Raw genomic sequence first — 19,562 nt, forward strand, 5'->3', positions numbered from 1 at the left:
GATAGGTATTAGGTAGTATTCGATGTCAAATTTTGGTCTAGACCAATTTGTTAGATACTAATGGTAGTGGTGATATTAGAGATTAAATAATAATTAATTAAAACTAATTTAATAAATTGAATAATATTAAAAAATGGGATTAGAAGGTTGTCGCTTAGCAAAACATGCCATGCAAGTGAAAAAAACGTTCTTAGGGGTGGGAAAAAGTCTAGTCTAGTTATTGTGAGAGAGAAGAAAGTTGTTTGAGACCAAGGAGAGGTTGTTAATGTGATTTGTAACCACCAATAATAAGTTCTACAACATTTGATAGTAGTTTGAAGTGCTCCAAGAGCAGACATCAACAGTTTAAGGTCTTTCTTGTGTAGATGATATCATACAAGATGAGGTAGTAGTATTTCTGGTGGTCCTAAGCTGCATGTAACAACTTCCATTGTTTTTTAAAAAGGATAGTAGTTGCTTTTTAGTGTTTATTGTGATGAAACTCCAAAATTTTTCTTTACAACATTCTTTTATTTCCTAGTCATCTTTTAAGTCATCTTTGTAGTTTTAGTAGTTTGAGCCATCTGAGAAAGAAATTTTATTCAATCTTTGTTGTAAACTCTATTATAAAACAAAAATAAGAGTTTTGATAGAGTTGTCTTGGGATATGTATTTAAAATTGAGACTCTAGGACTTGAATTTTGGTAGTTGATATTAAGGGATTTGAAGGAGGTTGTGGAGGTCAATAAGCAAATATTAGATCTAGGATAGAATTTGTCTTTCAAAGAGCAAGGTGAAGGCAAATTCCCAAGCAAACCAAGGGGAAAATCAATTTGGAGATTTGGTGGTCAATTTGGATAACAAGAGGCATTTGGATTAGCAAAGGTCAAAAGATGTCAATTGTACTTTTTTTATTTGCAATATAAGACTAAAAAACACCGTAAAGGCGTTGGTTTTGGGGTCAACAAGGTGCCCAATGTTGAAGATTAAAGTGATAAAGTGCGTATTTTTTATTTTTGTGAATTTTGTGCTTATGATTATTGCTTAATGAGGTTATTTACCACCCTATTCGAGGAGAAAGATTGATTTTTTGGTTCCATTATCAAGATATTGTCAATTCCCTTGACTTAGTGGGCTCGAGACACTTGATTAAAATCTAGAAACTTTGTGTTAGTGTTGAAGTTGTACTTATTTAAGTTGGAAAAAATGTAATGCTTGTTTTTGGACAAGAGAGACACCATGGATAACAAGCTGATGATGTTGGTTTAGACTAAAATCTGGGTCCTTTTAGGTCTCTTGAAGTTGATGACTAGCAAGAGGAAGAGGAAGATGAATTTGATGACTGTTTTAAAGATCAGCTAAGGATAGTAGATTAAATGTTTATATAGTTTTTAAATGATCCTTAGTTCATGCATTGGTTAAACCCATTAAAGGGAGGTATCAAATGCGAGAAGGAAAAATCATATTCGAGAGCTTCAGGATAGGAAGATGCATCGAAGGAAGAGCCAATTTAAGAGTGATATTTTAAATGTGGTAGTGAGCATGAGCAAATGATAGTATTTAGACAATTGAAGTGTACGCAAGGCCAGGCTAACTTCAAAGTGTCAATCCAATGCTTTTTGGATAGCAAGTCATGCATGCAATTATGGAGAAGCTAGGTTACTTTGGTGGTGGCACTAGTTTTCATGTTAGGGTGGGTCAGGGACGATATACAAGGATGTATGTCAGAACTCCTTATGGTATGTAGCAACTAATGTATGGTGTGCAAGGCTCAATTTATCAATGTACGGTTGGTAATATATATAATCCCATGTATAGCAATGTTGGCATGGCACTGGGGCACAAAGTGACAGGTTTGGCAGTGTATATATGTAGGCAATTGTGTTTGGGACTCATGGTATTAATGTTGGTTACACAAATATATTTTGCATAATATTGATCACGAGGAAAAATACTGCTAATAGTGCATGCAATGTATGGAAAAATGTACTTTAGTATGGTCGGTAGTATTCAAATTTTCATGCGTAGTCACATTGCAGTGGTCCAAAGTATATAAACAAAAATGTTTCCTAATGTATTTGGTACTTTTAATATGTCAAGTACATAAGAGGGACCAATCAACCAGAATGCAATATTGCATATTAGTTAAGTTGGAATTACGCGACTGTGAATGTATAAAGAATTGCAATGCTCAAGAGAAAGAAAGGTGCACAATCTAGTGGGGCTTTTGAGGCAAGCAAAGTTAGAGGCAAAGTTTCCATATGTATCTTGGTGAAGCTTCAACATCATTTCACCAATAGATGCAAAGTGGATTAAAGAGGATGATTTAGGGTACCATTCTCACTTGTTGTAGCTTTACCTAGATGTCTTTTAGTTATAATTGACTTTAGTTTGGGCTCAGTTAGGTTTAACAAAGGAAGGGTTTGGAGTATTACCCAATGCTTAACGGGAGAGAGAGCTCTTTCGCTTTGCTAGTTTTGGATAGCTCTCGTATATAGTGGATCTATCACATTTGGGGTTGAATTTGTCTTTCAAGGGACAAGGTGAAGGCCACAATTTGTAAGCAAATCAAGGGGTAAATTGTTTTGGAGGCTCATTGGTTAGTTTGGATAGCAAGAGGCACTTGGATAGTGGAGGAGGGCAGAGGATCTCAATTATACTTTTTCCATTTGCAATATAAAATAAAAGAATAACGCAAGGGGTGCAAGTTTTTGGGGCTAATAGGGTGTCCAATGTTTAAGATTAAAGTGGTAAAGTGTGCATTTTGAGTTTGTGACTTTTGCACTTGTTGTAATCGGCGCTTAATTAGGTTATTTATCACCCTACTCGAGGAGGAAGGCTTGTTTCATAGTTTCATCACCATCAATTTCCTTGACTTTGTGGGCTTGAGACACCTGATTAAAGGTCAAAGCTTTGCTCTAGTACTAAGATTGAATTCAGCTAAGCATTATAGCAAGAATATCCTTAGATACTTAGATGGGATCAAGCAGAGATGGGTGCCTATTCACACGAAAGAACATTATTTACATAAGTGCTTGTTCTTTTGAGCTTTGATATATTGACAAAGAAAGTATTTACCTCTAAATTTATTGAGTATCTTCTTTTATTGGAATTCTAATAAAGTCAACAAGCTTCCCCAAGGTAGTATAGAGAGAAGGATTCTACTCAAAGTACACGGGATCAAGAGAAGATCAAGTTCACATACTAGAAGCAAGGGAGGCTATCAAACACATTTAAGCAACAATGCAGAAGAAGTTTATGCATCATTAGGATCATTAACAAAGGTGTCCAACCAAGAAGCTCTTCATCGAGGAATTACACACTTGCAAAATTTGAAGAAAATTCTTTTGTAGAGGCTAGGTTTTTATTTGGTATCTCTTGTAATTTTAGACTTATTGGTTAAGTTTTAGAAGTATTTTGGTCTTGTAATCTTGAACATTCTATTTTTAAAGTTCAAGAAATAGTCTTCTTAGTATTCCTACACTTGTTGTTTGGAGTTTTAGAAGCCTTTCTTAGTAATCCTGGTCTTTATGGCTATCACAAGGAATTTGGATTTGTAATCTTGGATTTCTTGTTTTGAAGTTTCATATATTTTGTCTTGTTAGAGTGAGTACAACCTAGTCTAATCATCTTAATTATTCATCTCTTGCCTATTATTCAAGCCAAGGGGGGTATTGAAATATCCTCCTTAATGGACTCCTATGAATTCTTCTCTAGTCGGTCGAAAAGAGAAAATATGTATTTAGTCTTTTGAGAGTAGTAGTTGGACTCATTTGATCTTTACATAATTGATTATGTAAACAAGCCACTTGCCTCAGCCTGTGTAAGAGGTTCATTCTCATTGTAACACAATATTGGGTATATAATCATCGATATAATGTTAGTTTGTAGCTAGCTTGTATTTTGCTATCTTTTTTTCTCTTAACATACACATTCTCATACAATGACATAAATCGATTTATATGAATCACCATTCAAAAAGATAAGTCTTTACATCCAATTGATGCACATGCCAATTAAAGCGTGCATCCAATGCAATTATTCCGAAGGTTCATCATACATGAAGTGGGTGCAAAGGTCTAATCATAGTTGATTCCATACTGTTAGGCATACCCTTTGGCAACATGTTGTGGCTTCTAGAGATCAATGCTATAATCAAATCTATGTTTGATATTGTAAACTCAATTTGTATAGTACGATTGCCAAGAGGCATGTTACATAATTCCGTGCTATTATTATTAACATGATCAAAGTATGGAAAATGCTCATCTTTTAGATAAGAGGCACTTTCTTTGTTGCATGTAGTAGTTAAAAGTGCTTGCACAACCAAGTTATCCTATGCAAGGTGAGTAGCTTCTTTAAAGCTATCAAGAAGGGGAATGCGGTGTTTATCATCATCAATGCCTAGTCAATGATGACTGAAAATCACCAAGGTGTCAAATATATCCTTGGGCCCACATTGGATTGATTTTTGCACTCCATGAAGATTTGACCAACATGTTCAATGGATCTCACATCTCTAGTGGCAAAATTCTTGTTTGTAGAGGTTTGGTTGAAGTGGTACCCTTTACTTTCTACAATATGCAATCAAAATTTTTGGGGTAACTTGTCTGGAGTCAGCATATATTGTGTTATTTGAGAGAGGAGAGAATTAAGCATCCAATAATCTATAGATTAGGAATGAATGGAGCTACCAACTCGCACCTAGTGTGCCAACAAATAGTGCCTAACCACCCATGATGTGCACCATTAACATCTTATCAAATTTGGGTTGATGCTATAAAAAGTTATCAACTTATGAATAGCAAACTTTTGGAATGTAAACTCATGGCTTCTAAGAAATGTTGAATGTTGTCTAATCTTTGATGATCTTTTGGGGGGTTGTAAGCTAAAGTTGTTGGGAAGTGGTGACAATAAATAATAATATTGGACATCTTGAAGAGGGAGAATGTTGAGGTGGGAGAACATTGTGCAAGGTAAACCTACTAATTTGGCATCATAATTTGACAATTAGACTTGAAGCTTGCCATGAGCTTTAAATGTGCTATTTATTTTATTGAATCATTAGTGTGCACCCATGTTTTTACAACTCAACCAATTTGCTTGTGAAACCAAAATAACATAATTGGGGCCTAGCATAGACCTTGTTATTAGTAAGGGTATTGACATTTGTAAGTTCCCTATGAATTTATACCCAAAATTTCCATTGGAATAGATGTATACAAACAAGAAGTATCATGTAAAGCAATGCCTATGCAATAACTATACTAGTAAGTCCATGAGGGAAATTTTGACTTGTGTGACTTATTGCATTCTTGTTTGCTTCCACAAAATCCCATTTCAATATTTGATAACATTCTTGTCATAAATTTTCGAAAGCTTGTAACTTCTACAATAAGGAAAAGACCTAATCATATAATTTGTTGTTTAGTGCAAAATCATATTTTATGCCTCTTTTGTTAGGACTTTGAGAAGTTTACCTCTTACACTTACTAGCTTGGCCCTTTGATGTTTGAAGCTCTTGGCAAAGTCAAAGTTGAGAAATAAAAAGGGCAATGCATTGGGCTTGCATTGTGGTTCTTGTTTTAAAATGTAAGTTAGTTATGATTGTTTGGGACCACATTGAGATTGAAAATTTTATGATTGGTAAGTTCTCAAAATTGAATTGGGATAGTATCTTCTTGTGATATGCTTTTGGCAATATTAGTAAAGCTTGAGTTTTACCACCATGATTTCGGATGGCTTTGGAGAGTTATATCAATCCTTATAAGGATTCAAGTCAAGGCATTTATTGGAGTCATTGGTTTGACCAAAAATTAAGTTTTTTGGCCACCTCATAAATTTGTAAAGCCTTGGGATGAGGGTTCATTTTGAGACAATTTTTACTAAATCAACATTCAATAGGTTTAGAGTTGCAATATGAACTTGAGTTATAAGAGTAATACTATGGGCCAAATTATGACATTTTGTTGAAAATGGTTTTATTATATATAATGCTTCTTATTGTATGCATTGCGAGGGTGGCCGAATTGATTGCCAAGAGATGTGCTTCTTGGATGGCTTGAAAAATCTCCAACAATCTTGTGTGTCACTCCAAATTTTTAGAGGACATGTATATCAAATAGCTCTATTACTTTTGTGGCTTAAAGCCATGCTATACACTTTTTATAACCCAAGTTTAATGTGAGTGTGTGTAGTTGTTCTTGTTGTGAGTCCTTTTCAAATGAAGATTTCAACACATACCTTTGTAGTTTGGCTTGTATATGGATAATTTGGATTTTATCTTTGAATTGATGTTTTGAAGGTTTACTTTGATTATTCGAGTTGTGTAAGTTGGGCGGCCTCTTCGATTTACTCAAGCTTTGCTTGCTTTGACGATTTTCAGATTTGGAGAATGAATGACTTGATTTATAGGCCAGAAGAAGAAGTGTTGGCAGAGCTCGAACAATTCAAAAGTCATATACTTGGTTGTGCTGATGACAAGTAGCTATGAAGCTAGGTTCTCTTTGATTTTGAATTGATACACATTTTTAGTTTTGTTTGCTAGCCATCATAGAACTTTTGAAGCATTTGAGCATCGAACTTGGGGTTGTACATTGCTTTTGTAAATTCAAAGGCATTGAAGAGTTTCATAGAAGTGTTATTGCCATATAAAAACACTTGTTTGTAGGTTCTTTGTTAATTGTCCATAAAGGAAAATGTGTTCACAATTGTTGGGTGCAACATGATATTAACAATATGAGTGTCGATTTTGGGATTGCGTATTACTTTTGTAACTCCAAAGGCATTAAAAAGATTTCATGAAAGTGTTTTTGTTGTAGAAAAATATTTTCCTTGTTTATAAATTCTTTGTTAATCACCCACAAAAGGAATTGTGCTTACAATTGTATTGACACCTACAAATAATAATTCATCTCAACTCAAGTTAATTGGAACATGTGGTTGGACCTTTTAACTTTTTGTGCGTATCAAGAACAATTTTCACCTTAGAATTTTTGTTCAAAATCACTCTTACAACATTACACTGATACTAATTATGTTTGGGCATAGTGAGAAATTTTGAACATGAAAAAATTTGAATAAGGACTTGAATTGAGAATGAAAATCATGATCAATTGTCTAGTATGTGTTAGATAATTGAATAAAACATGTACTTTAAACTCTATATTGGTTTGATTGTAAGTCATGATTGGAAACCTTGTGCCTTTAAAGATTCATCGTTGAGGCATCTAGGTAAGATCACTTAACTTGTTTATAGCCTAGGGATTTGGGTGATACACATGCAGGCACCCATCGACTTGCACTAATGTGTATGCACATGCACGTGTTTGCACACGATGTAGAGCTCTTATTTGCACACACAACTTCATCCCATCATGGTTGTCTTGCTCAGGTCTCGGTTACTACGATACTCTTGTAAGCTCGCCAAGCTAACATGGTTGAAAATGGCCATTGCCCAACTCAACTTCATTGTCACATCATAGTCATTAGTTGGGCATGCATCCATCTAGCCTTGCTCGTCTACATCTGCTTCTATGGATATCTATTCTCGATCGAGTACTTTGGGTGTCATCTCTCACCATTGAAGTCTCTTATTCTAGTGCATCTAGTGCATTTTACATGTTTAGCATTCTAATGATATCTTCAATCTTGGTATCTATTGTGATATCAAGTCTTTTGGTGTAGAAATTCAACAATCCCAAGATGTGTCTAAAGTCTCTATCAAGTCTTTCAAAGCAAAAATTCAAGGAGCCCCTATCACAAAATGTGAAACTTTTGATGATATGCTATCTTATTCGAATTGTAATCAATGAAGGCCAACTTATAGAGTTTTGGAACATTTCATTTGATGATTAAGGTCCAAAGCTTTTACATGTCCTTTTGGTTTGGATCATAACTTGATTGATTCACTTGTAGAGCTCCATGGAAGTATAAGCCTATGTTTTTCCATTTCCTCCCTTGTTTCATATGAAAAGTTTTCAATCTCTGACAATTTTGTAGAGAGATTATTTTGAACAAGATAAACAATCTTGCCTTTGAATAGGACTTGGAAGCTAATAGTGATAAAATTATAATTACAAAAATAGTTTAAAAACTTAGTTATGAACATACCTTGGAAAGTTGCAAGTCAAGTCCTATTGTCTTTAAAGAACTATTTGTATGCCAATTGGTAAAGTATCTTTAAGATTCAAATCAAAACAATTTGCAAACAAATAACACAATGTCAAATAGACTTATATATAATAACACTAGGTGTAATTTCATGAACAATGTCGAGTTAACTTATATCTAATGACACTAGGTGTAATTTCATGAACAATGTTGAGTTAACTTTTATCTAATGACACTAGGTGTTAAAATGAACTTACATTTTAAAAAGTACATTACTATAGTTGCAAAATGTTATGCTCTATGCAAACCAAGACTCCCAAATAATGAAAATGCACATTGATAAGATTTTTTAATCACATCAATCCCTATAAGGAAGGCCTTGATAATAGAGGATCCACCACACAAAGAGAGAGAGAGAGAGAGAGAGAGAGAGAGAGAGGGGGGGAGAGAGAAAGTTATATTAACGTCTACGAGAAGCCAAGTTGGCCTATGAGACCAAAAGGTTACATACAAAATGTCTAGGAAGTTTTCCAAGTTCGAGTAAAGCTACTTTCTTGTGTTATGGTGAACTAGGTGAGTAGGTACAAAATGGTATACAGACTTCATACAATCTAGATGCACTTCAAGTGCAATGTGGAACTGCTCATGGAGCGTGGTCATCTTAAGATGTCCCACATGGGGTTGTCTAGCATGGAGAGGCTCAAGCAACGGGGTATGGCTCCTTGGTGGCGCTGTAGTATTCGTTGTATCTGTAGGTGATGTCTCCTGCGGGGGCGTGGGCCTGCTAGGTGTGGGCGGCAAGCTTTGCCTCTCTCTGTAGCTCTATCCAAGGTGACTCCTTGAGGTGGGGCCATTGGTGAGTTGGCTGCAGTGCTCCTTATAGAGGGGGTGACCGAGGGTCTGTAGAACTCTTGGAGGGTGCATTACTGCGTGTTTCCGACTGTTTGGTCCAGAACCTGTAGAATGTGGTCCCTATGTCGGCGTAGCTCTAGGAGGAAGAGCGCGAAGCATTTTCTGGTCGGGGAAGTGTAATGTTTGGGAGAGTGGTCCGAATCCCTCCTTGAAGAGATAGTGAAAGCGGCCTTTGATCTCGTAGTACACTGGGCATCTACATATGTAATGTTCTTCTCTCCGTGGCTTCAGTTGGCGGAGTTGGCAGATCCTGTCCTCTGGGGGGGAGAGAGTCCGCTCTGTATCTGCCTCTCTCGATCAGTAGGCTGGTGTGATGACGTACAAGGTTTCTCGATGGCACTTTGAACCTCGTGGGACACGTGCACATCCACGTATCTGGGGCGTATAATGAAGCCATCAAGTGTGAGGCATAGGAGGTGCTCTCGGTAGGACATGTTCTTCCCCAGATCCTCGACCGGTAACACCCATGTCTTGGCTGTGTGAAGCTGAATAATATTTGCCCTGATGACGTGGTTTAGCTCCTTCCGACTAATCTTCAGGTGGGGGCAGTCCAGACTATATTGTAGGGGGAGGAGGTGGTCCATGTGTAGCCCATGCAGCTACAAACAACTAGGCCTAAGTACGGGCGTACCAGCATTCAATGTCCCCTTGCGGTGCGAGTTGTTTGGATGATTCTAGTGCGTGGCAGGAGTATCTATGTCACGGTAGGCTCCAAAGCCTCTACCACTGTAGGTGGTGCTCCCAATTCTTCCCTCACGATCTTTTGTGGTATTGATGGTTTAGTCCTAATCAACCGAGAGATCATCATCACCAGGGGGCGTTCCATCGCTCCCATCCTTTGTATCTCTCCTCCCCTTCAGGCAATGGTTGATCTTATGTGGTTCGTCATGTATGGTAGAGGCTAGACCCCCATATCGGAATCCCATACAAAAGTGATGGTGTGACCAAGGTATCAAAGAGCCATAGCTTCGTTCGAGGTTCCTGAAATTGTAGATGTGCACATTGACTTTCCATAGATCCCAAGGCAACGCAGCCGTGTGTTAGTATGTCCGCCGCTGCAGCCCTTCTGAGGGTTAATCTCAGCCTTGAGAATGTGATCCCGAAGTAAACATATTTTTGGACCACCTCGACTATATCCTCTCCGTATTTGAAGTGGGGCACTGACCGGCGGATCCATTGGGTGGATGTGTTGAATACCATTATCTTGGTTTTCCCTAGGTTCACTATGAGATCCATGTCCTTGCAAAAGGTCTATAATGCGTTTAGCTGGTGCTGTAGTCCCTCCGGCATGCTAGAGAGGAGAACTATATCATCTGCATATAGTAGTATGGGTATCAGTGTCCCCCCCATGCAAGACCCCTCCCCTCCAAGTTTGTCCACATAATCTGATATATTGTCGATGTAGAGCCCAAATAGGGTGGGGGAGAGGGAGCATCCCTGCTTTACCCCAATAGTGCTAATAATCTCCTCTGATAGCCCTCCCGGTGCTCGGACCCGACTCGTATAGAGCTAGGATTCCCCATCTCATCTCTGTCGGGATTTTGAGCGCTCTGCAATCTCTGCATGAGTCTGGCTCGGGGAAGAGAGAGAGAGAGAGAGGTTTTGTGGGTGTTGGGTACTCATGTTTCCTATTATCTCCACTTATATACAAGTCATGTAGTGTATTCATATAAAGTGAATACCTACCTAGCCATATGCTATTGGCCTTTATCCCACCAACGTCCCACTTAAAGGCCAAGGTTCCTTTAAAGCAAAGTATCTATTTGCTGAATGTGAAACCACACACCTAGTTCTAGTAGTTTCACCTCAATATTTCTTAGCTGTCCTAGCCTTGCACCATGTGGGATAGGTCATGCATATGGCTCATATGGTCATTATCCATCCTCATGACACACCACCATGTGTACCTCAAAGGCCTTCATGGGTTATTTATGCATCCTTTTTTCATTAAATATCACATCATTGATGCATACTATCTTTCTGGCCTCTGGATTGCATAAGCGGTATCCCATCTCTTCTAGGGCTCCATACCTAAGAAACTTTATCTTTTGTGATTTAGGATCAAGATCGCTCCTTTTTCCCTTGGAAATGTGCATATAAACCTCATAGCTAAACAAATGTAAATTCCACATAACAGGGTTTCTTTTTCAATCATGCATTTTCAAATATTTTTCCATTATTGATGAGCAACTAGGTGATTTGTTGATAAAATAAACCACTATTTTGATAGCTTCATCCCAAAAGTTATATGGAAGACATGCATTAGATAGCATACTTTCACTTTTTTCATGTATGCTCCTATTCATCTTCTATGCATTTTGAGCTAGGTTATCTGGAGTACTCATCTCCCTCTTGATAGCCCACATTCCACAAAAGTCTTTAAGGTTTGAGAAGTGTACTCCCCACCATTATCACTACATAATCATTTGAGCTTCTTGCCCAAGTAATTCTCTACATATGACAAGAACTTTTGAAATGCATCAAAGGCATCATCCTACTTTGAATATGATAGACCCATACTTTCCATATAACATTATTAAATGAATTTGATGAAGAATGATTCTCCTCTCAATGACACGATAGGCATAGGTCCACACACATTATAGCCGACAAACTCCAATGGTTGAGACCTCTTCTTACACCAAGTGGCTTGCCTTTCCATACATGCAATGCTCAAGCGCGTCAATATATAAAAAATTAAATAAAACGATATACTACAAACAAGGAAGGATGTTGATTTCGTGTGCCATACATGTTACCTAACCAATGATGCAAAAGAGATAAAGACGATTGCTTCTTCACATTTACTATAACATGATCTTTGATACTAGACATGTAAAGAATACAAAGTACCATACTTGGGCCTCGCACAACAACAAGAGATGCTTTGCAAATTTCCCATGAGGAATGACTCCCCAAAATAACATGGTATCCACAATCATCCAATCATCTAATGCTGATCAAGTTCTTCTTGGGACATGCATAGTCATTACCCAATTGAGCACAACCTTTCCTACATCATTCAACACAAATCACTCCATGTGTAGAGTAACATAAAAAGATCTATCTAAATCAATGATTCAATCATGTGACATGACATCATTATTCATAGCTAGAAAAGCATCATCAAGTGTAGAGACATACGTGACATCATCATCTTCACTATTTTCCTCCATCTTTGCCTTAAATTATCTTCCTTTTTGCTATCATCATTGGTCTTCTTCTTACTTTTACCTTTTTTCTTCCACGAAGCAACCTTTCTTGATGTGAGCCTTCTTGTTACATTAGAAACACTTTAGATACTTTGGTGTGTGAGACTTCTCCTAGACTTGCATCTTTCATGAAATTCCTTCTCACATTAGACCTTTCTGTCATGGTAAGTGCACTAGAACTTCTAATACCCTAGTGTTCTTCCTATTGACCCTCCTCAGTAAGCAAGTTGCTCTTATAATCTACACATAGGTGTTGAATTCCTTGTACCTATCTTGAAAGTATCCTTTAGATAAAGCAACAAGCATGAACATGGTATTGGTAGAGTCCTCAAAAATAGACAACATAGATGTGATAGTCCTTAAACTCACTCAAAACATGGCTTTGACAACGCTGTTTTGAAAGCAGTAGTGTGAGATGAAAGTTGATTGAAAGGAGTGTTGAAATTCTAGTGAGTAGACATAGATATCCCATCTTCCATGCAAAGATCAACAAGCTTTTCCAGCCAATACATGTGAGATGTAGCAGTCTCCTTGTCATAGAGATCACAAAGCTTTTTCCACATGCACAAGCAGAGCCATTTGTGCCTTTACACTGAAACACCCTAATTTAGAGAGTGCTAGCATGATTGTAGAGCATGAAAGATCATCCAAGTCCTCCCAATCATCCCTATCCATGTCTTTAGGCTTCACACCTTAGCATTTAATGGGCTTAACATGCCTCTTTTGCACCGAAAAATTGGAGATCTACTCCTATCAATAATAAAAGTAATTTGATCCAACTTCTTAATTTTGAACATGCATTTTTAGAAAAAGAGGATGGACACATCACAACTACTATAAATGCAAACTAAGAAGTAATCGAAGGATGACAATTGCACCAACAAAAAGATTAACAATACCACAACTCAAATGCCAAATGGAATGGCCAATCAATGGCAAACACAAGGACAAATCAAATGAGTGCTCTCAGTACATCCAAGGGCATCCCCACAAATTAATACAACAATTGTCCATTATCACTGAATGTAACAAACAAAACTATGATCTCCATAGGAAAAATGTATGCCCCCATAAACACCAAAGTTTCTATGCAATGGCAAATATGTTTGACATTTTGTGCAACACTTGTGACTAAATATGAGCAATCAAAGCCCCAACATATAGCTTGTTATTACTCAAATCAATTGTAACTACATTGTGTCATGTGAATGTATAGTCTTTTTAAATATGACATGCATAATTCCTCTTTTTAGTACTAGAATATAATATAACTGCCAAAACTTGCACCTTGTTTGTCTTCTCAATTGTATGAGTAATTAATATGGTCACTATCTTGCCCTAAATTCTATGTAGGGTTAGACTTTTCTTTAGCCAATAATAAACTAGTCCTTTTTTAAAAGCCTTGTGATGACCTATACAAATTGAAAGATCAAATGTACACATAACAACAATTTTGTTTGGATTGTTCTTCCCATAACATTATTGAACTCATCATCAACATGATTGAACTTAGCCTTCCCTTCACCATAAGCCAAATTGCAAATGCAAAACCTTGATAAGAGTCTAACAAGACATTCAATTAATCGCTAACCATCATACCATATAGGATGACTTCAATTGCTTTTAGAGATCCTTAATTTTTGTGAGAAATGCATCCATAGGGTCACATATCACTTTAAATAGAAATCCATTTTTTCTATATGTAGACCACTTATGCCTCATTTCATGCATGATAAAGGTTAAATGAGTTCATCACAAGCCTTCTTGGTAGTTTTACACAAATATATGATGTATGATTACACCTTTGATAGATAGAAGTTTCTATAATGTATGATTACACAAATATATGATGTATGATTACACCTTTGATAGATAGAAGTTTCTATAATAAGGCATTTAGTCAATTGGTGACCATCATAAGCCAAATTGTACATGTCAAACCTTGATAAGAGTCTAGCAAGGCATTTAGAAATTGGTGACCAACATACCATACAGGATGATGTCATCCAATTGCTTGTAGAGATCCTTCATTTTCATGAAAAATGCATCCATAAATCCATAGATCACTTTAGAATCCAACTTTTTTAAATAGATAGGCAACTCATGCCACATTACACACATGATGGATGTTAAACAACTTCATCACAAGCTTTATTGGTAGTTTGACATGAGTGACTAATGCATGATAATACTATTGATAGATAGAAGTAATAATGAATGATCATGTGCATCCTTTGCATCCCATTTGGAGCCAGCAAAATAAACAATAATCTACACTATATAAAATGATATACCAAACCAATAAAAATGTGTGTATTGAAGCTAGAAGTTACATATGTGAATTGGTATAGAAAGTGGCCATCACAATGCAACAACAAAACCCAAAAAAGAAGAGATTAGTTATTCCATGCATTACAAAAAGTGCTCAAAGTTTTCTTTTAGAGCTTCAGACATACTCAAAACATGCATGTTTAGTAAAACATATAGTAAAATATTAATCTATCTAGTAGACTCCATAACTTAAGTTTATGTTAGACTATGTAGCAATTTGATATCATATGTACCCATTCAAAGAGTCTTGATGGAAAGGGGGAGGGGTGTAGGATTAAAGGTTAAAATATTGATTGTTGGAAACAATGGAGGAGAAAGTTGAAGCTCACTCTTCTATCATCAAGATAGTGAAAAAGAAAACTAAATGGATTAGGATGAGATGTGTACAAGCCCAAGGGAAAGAGCTAGCGTGTCCACACATCTTTACCATATGATACAATTAATTGATGGATTTGCATATGTCTCTAGATTGGTTGAATTAGTTACCCTAAAGCCTACACAAACTATTCCTACCTTGCCAAAGGGTCAAATTAAGCTTATCTTTGAAAAATGTTGATCAATGATAGTTGTGAGATCCAACACCTCTTGAAAATCTAACTAGCTTCATTTATTGTTATTATTTTAAAAGAATTGTTACCATTACTTCCAATACCTCTTGAAATTCCAAATATCTTCATCTTTATTATGATTGACCTCAACTCTTATGACCTTACCTTTGATTGCTTTGGTTATCCCTTTCACTTTGAATATGTACAGCCTTTTTGCAACCTTCTCTATTCAGGGTCAACATTACACCCCTTATGAGCATTAGCCCCTTGGTATCTTGGTTTGATGTAGTAAGTTGTAGCAAGCACTAAAGACAGTATTAGTTGGGACACAAATGACAATGAGATAATGATGTAAGGATGGAATTGGTCAAGGAAATGGGATGGATATTGATGGATGGGGCATGTCTTTAAGGTATACTTAAATAGAACCTTATGCTCTCTCCCACCGGGCAGTGTCTAATCTAATTGTACCAAAGATGGGTGATTAATATAGTGAAATTAGGAGATGGATCTAACGCTATGTAAGCAAAGACTCCCTAGGTACATTCCACACTTGATGATCTAATTTGTGGAAGAGACAAGGTGGTGTGGTGAAATTTAGGATTATAATTCTATTAAGAAATTTTGAGGGTGCCCTTAGCTTGAGGTGCCTTGAATTGTGATATATGCGAGAATGACTGGGTGATTAGATAAGGGGCAAGTTGACCAAGGCCATTGGGCATATCTAACTTGAGGATCCCTAAGTGTAGTGATTGTGTCTAGAACTGTAAGAAAATGGAGCACTTTCTCACAACTATTTCTTTTTCATCTCCCTATATTTCCATTAAAAATAAAATTATGCCTTAGGGAGTGGGAAAAATGTTTGAGCAAGGAAATTCTCACTCATCAAGTACTCTTTAACTGCCAATTACATCTAAATGGGAGACTATAGGAGAAAGGGATGAAAGCAATACACAGCCATGTCCTACAACAATTCTAAGTGGTATTTACATCTAAATGAGAGACTAAAGGAGAAAGGGATGAAATCAATACACCTGTTATGCCCTACAACAATTCTAAGTGGTATGTTAGGTAAAGATGTAGCTGGGAGTATCAGACTGGCCATGGCATTTCCGTTAACTCTAGCATTCATATCAAAGAACAAGGTTGAAACCCGATCTTCATATATTGTCAACTTTTGCATAATTGAGATAATCGGTAACTTAAGGTAGATACATGTGACAAAGAATGTGGGATCTAGACAATTAGTGAATGTCTTGACAAAAGCACCAAAGAATGGTCAGAGTCCCTAGGTTGTTGGAGGAGGTAGGTAGTCTTTGGGTCCTTGGTATTAATGTTAGGGATCTTTGGAAAGTTGTAGCTTTCATTCTTGCTAGGATCATATGAAGCTCTATAATGCCTAGAGTAAGGACATCATGTTTGAACCACTCTCTCCTTTCTAGTGGCCATATGAAAGGCAAAGTAGGCATGACCATTAATATCAAGGATGTTACACTCCATGCTAGTTGGACCTTGGTTTTCAATGCATCTTTTACATGCCAACCTTGCTATCCATGTAAGATTGGACAAAATCCTCTTTATTTGTCTAATCAATTGTTTGGATATGAATGTGCTTATGGAGTCAAAACTATTGATCATGGATATGGATCATAAGCACATGTTGGATAGTAGATATATTTGTCCCAATCATTTTATTGGCTACCTCTAGGTCTAGTTGTGGCAATTATAAATGGGCTCTTTGCTGAGTGCTCTTGGGATTATTCTTATGGCTCCATTTCCCATTGATCATCATAGGCTAGTAATGGAAAAGCCATTTGTAGTGGTTCTAATGGCACATTCTATTCCCCTTCTAGTTTTTGTGGTCTAGTACTAGAAGTGGAACGTTGTCTTGAAGTTTCTACTACTTTAAAGCCCAATCCTTTGATCTCCCATTTGATATAACCACCATCTCTATAAGTGTGTTTCACATTCTCTTTGGCATGTTCAACCTCTATCATTGTTAACAAAGCACCAAAGTTATATTGGAGAGGTAGTTCTATCATTGCTAGTTTTTTCTTTAGGCTCTCCACATCCTCCTCCTTAACTAGCTTAATGAAATTTAGATTGATTTAAAATACATATCCCTCTAAATAGACATGAGATTGTCAACAATTGCCTCTTACCCCTCTAACAAGTCTCTTTCTAGTCTAACATGAGAATCTAACCTTTTGCATTAGCATTTTTCCCTTCACTTGAAGTTACTTAGTCTATCTTCCAAGGCCATTGTGCTAAGCAACATCAATCCTTTGATGCTGTCTTAAATTCCCCTAAAGGTTTTCTCTAATTGCTCATGAGACTACAATGATTCATATCTCTATGGTAAGCATGAAAGTTTAGCCTTCTCTTGAGCTAGTTATAATCCGACTGCTACAACTTGCCTACATAAAGGTTGGTGGCTTTCTATGGTTTTCTTCACTCTTTTAATTTCCTCTTTCTAACTAATGATAATTAAATACTTCTCCTCCAAGGTTTGTTTTAGTGTATTGATCTCTTGATTGGCCTCAAGGATTGCTCTGGTTGCCTTCTTCATGTTACCATGGTGTAATACCTTCTCCTCATCAAGTAGCCCTTATGTCACTTGACATTATTTGATGACCATATTCTTATCTTTTTGTAGTTTGTGATTGAGATCTTCAAAATTCAAGATAGTGTTGTGCACTCTAGGAGCTTTGGTTGGGTGGTTAGCTTCTATGCCTTTGCTAACAAGTCTCTTTGTAGTAATGGAGGCTAGTATGGTAACATCTACAGACCTTTTCTTCAAGAAAACACACTTTTGTAGCTAGTTGCTTGACTACTACTACTTGGCCTTGTAAAAAGTTAAGAATTCCTTGCATACTCTATCCAAAGGAGGGCATCCTCTCAATTGCCTCTTATTTGTGGTGCTTGTTCTTCAAAGGCATACCTCATACTCTTATTATATGGAAGATATTTCTTTTTTGATTCATTCCTCAAAGGATATTCGAATTGTCTTCTCATACTCCTCCCACTCGTAGATTTTTGAAATTAAACAACCTCTTGCTATCTTCTTGATTATTCCAATTTTGCTCTCAATTCACATCCTCTTGTTGATCATTCTGTCTTCTTCTGCCTAAATGTTTAATGATTCATGATGAACTTTCCTCTTTGCCTTCTCCTTGTTGTTGGATTTCCCAAACTCTACCATCTATAGGGAGGCCTTTGGATGATCCTTATTAGAGGTTCCACATCCATAATTGCACCTTATTCTTAATCTTTTGCCTCTATCCCTCCATATGAGACAACAAAATCAAAGTGTGTATTGCTAGCCTTTTTTCCTCCCACAACCATGTGTTTTCCCAAAGAAGTGGCCTTATAAATCACAAACATAACATTGCTAAAGTTGTGGCACTACCTTTCTAATTCTCAAAAAAAGCCTCACATCATCTTGCCTTTTTCCATTAGCTTAACTAGTAGTCACTCTAGAAGGTTGGAGCCACCTTCCGTGCATGAGGCAAAGCATCATTTTTATCTCAAAACCTATTGCATGGATGTCTCTTAGACCTATTAGCAACTAGGTGATGTTATTGCAACTAAGTTTTCCTACATCTTAAGCATATTTTATGTGATGCTTGTTAATTTTCATGTATATGAACTTTGGGAGGTAGTTGTAGTTTGCTTCGTCTATAGTAGTAGTCATCAAGATCAAGAGAGCACTTCATTAAGACTTTCCTCTATCCTTTCTTGCTCTGAATATTGGAGTACCTATGATGACATCGTAAATTGTGTTAGACACAACACTTGGCAAACGTATTCTTATTGCCTTGAGAGAGCTCTCTCGGCTAGCATATCCAAGCTAGGTGCTCTAATCATATGCTTGCCTTTAAGAAGAACGAGTTAGCAAGCACATTGGATTTATGAATTCACAAGATCCATGACATAAGTGTCATACTGGGTGATTTTCTTCTTGTATCTCTTTTTCCTAGCCACCAATTAGCTTACATGTTGGACTCCAAAAGATTTGTTCATAGAATAAGTGCATTGACAATTGGCTTACCAACTTGAAAAATAAAAGAAAACTTAATCATGTATCTCATAATAAGTTAGCACAACCTATCTTATATATCAACATCTTGCAAATTTACAATCTTACCTTTAAGACAAAGTGCCCCCAATGGCTCTAGCTTGATGATGCCACCAACAAACTAGGTCTCTAGTTCGCAAAGTTTTCTATTATATGCCTTTTACATCACCCAATGTCCTAAAATTTTCCAAAATTGTACTAATGCTTCATCCTTTGTGGTGGGTACCCTTCATTTCTCCACATATCAATGTGATTGTCTTTAGACTCAGAGACTCTGTATCTTTGAGTACGAATCTTTAGGCTCTCCTTCAAATGGAAGACACAAGATCTCTTCTTTCCAATCATCACTTTCCATTGTTGAAAATGTCTCTCACCTTGTTCCAATCAATG

At 36.8% G+C, this 19,562-nt stretch overlaps 1 protein-coding gene across 1 annotated transcript in view; it reads left to right on the forward strand.

Annotated features, from left to right (window-relative positions):
• FVE (Transducin family protein / WD-40 repeat family protein) overlaps positions 1-6,740 on the forward strand; it is a 67,881-nt gene extending 61,141 nt beyond the window's left edge. The window contains exon 16 of the mRNA XM_087672350.1: positions 6,365-6,740. Within this exon, the coding sequence (XP_087528476.1) occupies positions 6,365-6,466 (102 nt within the window). The 3' untranslated portion in view covers positions 6,467-6,740. The remainder of the gene's footprint in view (positions 1-6,364) is intronic.
• The last annotated feature ends 12,822 nt before the right edge of the window (positions 6,741-19,562 follow it).

Source organism: Lygodium microphyllum, chromosome 30 (genome assembly GCF_053477565.2).
Source record: "Lygodium microphyllum isolate KBCC chromosome 30, Lygodium_microphyllum_v1.1.10, whole genome shotgun sequence".
NCBI classification, from domain to species: domain Eukaryota; kingdom Viridiplantae; phylum Streptophyta; class Polypodiopsida; order Schizaeales; family Lygodiaceae; genus Lygodium; species Lygodium microphyllum.